Here is a 7,047-nt window from a genome sequence, read left to right as displayed (position 1 = left end):
CCTTATCAGAATCCAACAGTTTTTTCCTCCTGTCAAAACTTTCTTATCAAATCTATACCTTCTTGAAAAAAATTTACATATTCGTGAAGAGGATTCTCTCCTCTAGAGATAAATATAATTTTTCAATTTTTTTGATATGATTTACTATTTTTTTCCTTTTTTGAGGAAGCATCTTCTAAAATGTTAAAATATTGACTTATAATACTTTGAGATTATAGCATATTATAACTAATCAAAACACTCAAAAATTTATATAATGATGATATTGAATCTGAGATCTATAAAAGGGTATTTTTAGTTTTTGAAAAAAATTGAGTTTTGATAGAGAAATGAGATTTGACCAAAATAGGTTTTGGTATCAAAAACAGTGACACAGATCTGTGCTTTTACCTTGAAGCCCTTCCATAAGACCCTACTCTTAATATTAGTTGGAAGTAAGATAGTCACAATGATCTAGTTCTTCTTTGTATTGGTTTGCCTATGTAGCTCTACAATGAATGCAAAAATAAATGAGCATGTGGCTATCAAGAAGATTTCTAATGTGTTTGACAACCACATTGATGCAAAGAGAACTCTTTGAGAAATCAAGTTGTGTCAATATATGGATATGAAAATGTAGATACTCCTCACAAAGAGTAGCATATTACATACAATGTTTCAAATTTCGTTATTCTTTTGTCATTTATTTGTATATTATTTTTGTGGACTAGTTTGGTTCAAGAACTTAACCAATTATTGCAGCTAATGGTCCATTTTTTATATTTCTTGGAAACCCCCTCGAATTGGAGCATTGTGTTTCAACCTTTTGAAATCATTCAATGTCTAATTTTGAGTCCTTTTGTTAGTGTGCATTTCTACTAGAAATATTTTAAGACCAAAGTTATTAATTATTAGTATTACCCAAGATACTCATCTATGTATGGAACATCCTTGTGCTACTTAGAGGTGAAACATTTGGGTTTAACCAATCATAGAGTGGGGAAACATTTGGGCCACAAGAATTTCTTGCCTTGGGCTACCATTGCATATCAATTATCGTGTGGTTGTTTAAGGATACTCAAAGTTTGAATAGTGGACTAACATGAGTAGGATGTCAGATGCCAATGTTATGAAACACATTTTAAACGTTATCATAGACATCATGTGAATGAAGTGTGTAACTACTAACAATGAAAGACTTATGGATATGTATATAATATAAACAGACACATGTGAATACAAGTATCTACTTGTGCTTATAAGTATGCATATAAGAATATATAATATATATGTATATATGCAAATTTATACATTTATAATCATGATTATTGTTGGTGTAAATAAGTATTTACTATTTACACTTACTTAATTTTACTTAGGTTAATGCATTATTTAATTATCTTGTATTATTTTATTATTTATTTAGGTGAGACACTTAGGAGCTTGTATACTCTCACAAGAATGTGCAACTCTAATTATGCACATGGTGTCTACAACACATGAGTTTGCATCATTCACTAAGTTGTCATGTTGACAACACAATTGTTTGCACTCCTAATTTAGCACATTTTGTCTACACCACTGATTTGCATGCTACACCATTGTAGGCTTATCCTCTCATCATCACACTTAATTCTGTGCTTAATGGAGGATAACCCATATCTAGTGGACATGCACTTGATTGTATGACTTATCATGATGTTGACTTCTATGCATTCTAGAATCTCTCCAGAGGCCTTTATATATAGACACTCTTAGTGTACTCTTGATATGGCTATATGGCATATTAAATGAATATATCATCATTTGGATCATACTCTCTCTCTTGGTCTATTATGTGCTTGTGTTGAGTTCATATTTCTTGGATGAATTTTGGCCTAAGCCAAATTCTTACATGGTATTAGAACTAAAGGAGATTTTTTATAAATAACTATTGAAGACCATTCATGCTTCAACACCTTGACTCAAATCTGGAGGATCTGTAGAAATTAGTAGTGTCTAGAGCTAGATCTAACCTCACATTGCATCTAGAGTGTCAATTTGGTGAAGATTGACTATAAATTTGCCTATGCTGGGTGAAAGTTGATCATGAAAAAAAAATTTTTTGCAAATAAGAACCCGAAGGCCCCGATTTGAAGTTTGGATATGGTCATTTTATTGATCTGATTATTTGAATTTTTGGATCTATTAATTCTCTGTATTTTCTAAACTAGTATTTACAAATTTATTAGTTGCACAGATAGAGAATTTTTTTTTAGCCGATCTGAGCAGTGACACCCCTACTCAGTTCTATAATTTTGGTGGAATTTTAGATTTTATATTTATTGTAGGGCTCATTATTTAATCCACAGAAACCTATAGTTAAATCAAGCTTCATAGTCAAAAGTTGTACCCACCCACAACCACATCATATTCTGGGTATTTCATTGTTTGAGTTCGTAGTGAAGGGTTGTGTATTTTAAATAATACATAACCTTCCCCTCCCATGCATGTGGGATATATGAAAAATAAACTGATCGACATTTATTCAAAAGCTAGCCTACAAAAGGTAATTTCTAGGTGCAGTAAAAGGATCTTTGCCCCACCTAAACAAAAATCTAGCTCTATAGAATGAGTTCTTGACATAGTTTGAAGCCACATGGAAGCCACATAGATTGCACCATGTAGACTATGGAATACATGTGGCAGATAAGACCCTGCCCATAGCAATCCACACAGTAATTCCTACGTAACTCTGCCACCCATGTCACTTGCCACATGGTGAACAGTCATCATGACATGAAGATAGGACACTTCACATCTCTGTGACATGACAGAGACCTGCAGTGACTAGTCAGCTCCATGCTGACAAATAAAATCTTACCACATAGAGATTGGTCACATCACCCTCTTCTCGACATGTGGCCCCATGTCATTGCACAGTCAGCCACCTGAGACACATGGAAAAATCTTATTCACCCACTTACTTGCCAATGTTAGTGCCCATTCATCACATTGTCAGCCAAAGACATCTTCAAAATTGATACAGTCCATACATGACACATGGCAGGCCATACTTTTTCATATGGTACTGATGTCATCATAGAGCAGAAGATTGTTGATGTCATCCTATTCATGAGCCTAAATTTGATGACCATATAACCATTAGTTCAAGCCAAATTAGAACTACTATGATGGCCTTATGAGCATCAAATTTATCCTTGTTATTTGTTGATGAAACCCCTCTCCAAATTAATTTTGGTGTTTGCAGTCTGACTTCGAGAGGCCATAACTTGGACATCTAGAATCCAAATTAGGTGCAATTTTTTTTGAAATTGGATAGAATTTTTTAAATGTTTAAGTGTTGTAGCTCTTTTCTAGTTTTGGGCATAGATTGTTCAAAATTTGCATTTTTTGGTGACTATACCTACATAATCCTGCATTTTGCAACTTCAAACACATCGTACGGGCACATCTGAAGTTGAAAATAGGTTCTTATTTTTTTGAAAGTGTGTTATTTTACTCTACATTCTAGATATTTAGTCATATTATAGGGTTGTATTGACAAAAGTGTCACTTTTAGCAATAGGGCCTTTCTTTGCTTTGTATTGCTTTAGAATTGTAGCACATTGTAAAGTTCTAGATTTGTAATGCATCAAGAGATTGTAATAAGCAAAATCAGAAGTCCACAAAGGCAAAAATTTGTAAGTGGCCCATTGTAATCCCACTACTGATAAAGTGTCCAAAGCATCTATTTTGGGAGGGTTTCTTGATTTAGTGAAAAGGGAGGGTGTTCTTGGTGTTGTGTTCTCTATTTTCTACACTTTTCTTTCATTTTCTATATTATGGGCAACTTTAAGTTTCCTAAATTAATTCCTCATAACTATCTACATGGTACATAAAAATTTGGTATCACTTAATGCATAATGGATTTTCATAATATGTAGATGGTACTCTTCCTAAACCAATAGGTCAAGTGATATTTTAGCTTGGGTAGCAATGGATAGAAAAGCCCTACATGATATATATTTGGGGGTAGATAATAAGATCATGTATCAAATCAAGAAGTGATCTACATTCAAGGAAGCTTGGGATACCCTTGAAAACCTTTATGGTAAAGTATCTAAAGAGGATGTGTTCAAAATCAAAGATGAGCTTGTGTCCTTAGATCATAAGTCATATAATTCATTACAAGATTTCATCATCAAGGTGAATGAACTAAGGACAAAGCTTACTAATTGTGGGAGTTCTATCAAAGATGATAGACTGATTTATCTCATACATAATAAGCTACCATTGGAGATTCCACATTTGTATCTTTTTTTAAAACCTCTAACACTACCTTAGGGTCTGCCTATAAGAAAGTCACATTTGATGAATATGCTGATCTATTGGATACTAAAGAACAAAAGTTGAAATCAATGGGGATTCTCAAATCACCTGCATCTAAAGCATTAGTGGCCAATAATAAGGGTTCTCACAATTCAGTTGGACAATCTTCAAATAAAGGAAATGGTAACAAGTGGATGAAAGACAAATCAAAGGATGCAAAAAAGACAACACCACAATCCAATCGACAAGGCAAGTCCTTTAATTCTAACAAGAAGGGGGACAATAATAAGGAGAAGAAAAAGTGTGCTTATTGCAAGAAATCGGGTCATGAAGAGCATGAGTGTTATCTTAAGAAGATTGATGAGTTGACAAACATCTTGAAGAAACATAATGTTCAACTGCCTAATACTTATAAGGATAAATGGTCTTCTTTAGATTCAAAAGGAAAACGGCAAGCACTCATGGCTAATTCAAATTCTTCAAAGGAATAGATATTTGACTCCAGTGCCTCCTATCATATGGGTTCTTCAAAGGAGGATTTTTCTTCAATGAAGCAATCAAAGGTACTACACATCTTCGTAGGAAATGATACAAAAATGGAAGTTGAAGGGAAAGGAAACATGGAGATGGAAAATGGAGAGTTTCAAGAGGTTCTCTATATTCCAAACCTAATTTCAAATCTCCTATCAATCTACCAAATCACTCACCTCGAAGATGGACATAGAGTTGAGTTCCTTCTAGACTTAGTATAGGTGTATAGTCTTAAAGATGACTCCTTGGTTGCAGTGGGGAAAGTGAATCATAACAAGAGGTTGTACTCTTTCTCCCATTTTGTACCCAAGTCTCCTTCAAAGGCCTTATTAACTCAATCAATTTTAAACATGCAATTATGGCATGAATAGTATGGTCATCTTGACTTCCACCACCTTCAACAACTTTGTACATAAAAAATAGTCAAAGCTCTACCTCAAATGAACTTTTCTAAGGGTGAATATTCAATAGATTTAGTTGATTTGCATCCAAAGGGGAAGTTACTAAGAGGGAAGTCATCAAGAGTGCCAGGTGTTCTCTAGATGCTTCACATGGTATTAGTAGGTCCTTTTGCATTCAACTAGGGTCACTATATACTTACCTTTGTTGATGACTTTTCAAGATACACTTGGGTCTGTTTTCTTCATAATAAGAATGAAGTGTTGGACAAATTTATAGCCTTCAAGACTCATGTAGAATGGAAATCCAAGAGAGCCATCAAAGTTCTCCAAATGGACAATGAAAGCATGTATGTGAACAAAAGGCTTATAGAATTTTATAGACTTGAGGAAATTGATCTTCAGAATCTGCAAGCATTCAGTCTACATAAGACAAATGTTGTAGCTTTGAGGATCCACACTATTAAGTCTATGGAAAGTTGTATGATACAAGCCAAGTCTCTAGATCCATCATTAGAATTCAAAGCAATATCTAGTGTCACTCACATTCTTAATCATTCTCCTCATCCAGCCTTAGATGGCAAGACTCCTTTTGAGGCATGGTGTGGCAGAAAACCTATTGTGACACACTTTAGAGTCTTTGGTTATCTTGCATGGGAAAAGGTATCTTCCATGGGTTACAAGGCATAGTCATCTAAGCCTTGTACTTTCATTGGTTATGAAGACAGTGTGAAGGCATATAGACTTCTAGATCCAAAGACACATCAAATTTTTTTGGAGAAGGATGTTTACTTTGAGGAAAGTTCACCGAGCTTGTCCTCTACTCCACTCCACACATCATATCATGTGGAAACTAATAGTGACACCAATGATAGTGCTTCAACAAATTCAGACACGTGGAGTTCTATTGGTAGTTGCAAGGAGAAGTCACTATATTAGTTCAATCCACATGCATACATAGGCACAGTGATAGGTCTAGCACAACAACATACATTCAATCTTCTAGGTATAGGTTTAGTGATAGATTTGGAGGACAATATTGATGATTTGTCTCTTCTTCTTGATCTAGTAGTACCTTCTTCAGTTGTCACAAGGGCTCCATCTGACTCTCTTGTTCATTCTCTACATGATCGATCATTATAGGTTGAAGTGATTGTAGATACTAATGATCAGTAGTTGCAGAAGGGTTCTTCATTAATTGCAGAGATAGACAGTTCTTTGGGACAAGTTCTTCAACCGATTGGGTAGGTTTTAAAGACATCACTTATCCATGGCATTCTTTCCATACACAACAGAAGTGTCTCATTTGTACCCTTGGCATTGTTTCTTCCTAAGTGGAGGAACAACATTCTGTAGTCTTGGATTAGCTTCTTCATCAAAGCAGTCACTAAATGGAATTCTTCTTTTGGGGGGTGCAGAGGGGAGCCTATTCTATCTCTGTTCCTCTTCTCAGCATTCTCTTATGTATATACTGGATGTATGTCATAATGGGGGGGTCTTGATTACTCCATCCATCCATACATCGTTTCATCTCTCTTTTTGGGGAAGGGGTTTTTGCATGAGGTTTTCCATCTTTCTTTGCTTTATAAGAGATTTCATATCATTATGTACATGGGTACCTAACATGGCCTAGTAGTTGGGACCCATCATGCATTTCATCCTAGATTTTGTAAGCTTAAGGGCATTCTCCTAAGTTGCACTTAAGGGGGGGGTGTTGGTGTAAATAAGTATTTAATATTTACACTTACATAAGTTTACTTAGGTTGATGCATTATTTAATTATTTTGCATTATTTAATTATTTATTTAGGTGAGACATTTAGGAGTTT

General features: G+C 34.7%; 1 protein-coding gene across 1 annotated transcript in view; it reads left to right on the top strand.

The window, feature by feature from the left end:
* The first annotated feature begins 493 nt into the window (after positions 1 to 493).
* LOC149580315 (mitogen-activated protein kinase 1-like) overlaps positions 494 to 7,047 on the top strand; it is a 29,326-nt gene continuing 22,772 nt past the window's right edge. Inside the window, 1 exon segment of the mRNA XM_089804065.1 lies at positions 494 to 607. Coding sequence (XP_089660191.1) covers positions 602 to 607 — 6 coding nt within the window. The 5' untranslated portion in view covers positions 494 to 601.

This window comes from Cupressus sempervirens, chromosome 1 (genome assembly GCF_028749045.1).
Source record: "Cupressus sempervirens isolate cs-2001-9-10 chromosome 1, ASM2874904v1, whole genome shotgun sequence".
NCBI classification, from domain to species: Eukaryota; Viridiplantae; Streptophyta; class Pinopsida; order Cupressales; family Cupressaceae; genus Cupressus; species Cupressus sempervirens.
This window is presented reverse-complemented; position numbering and strand designations above follow the sequence as displayed.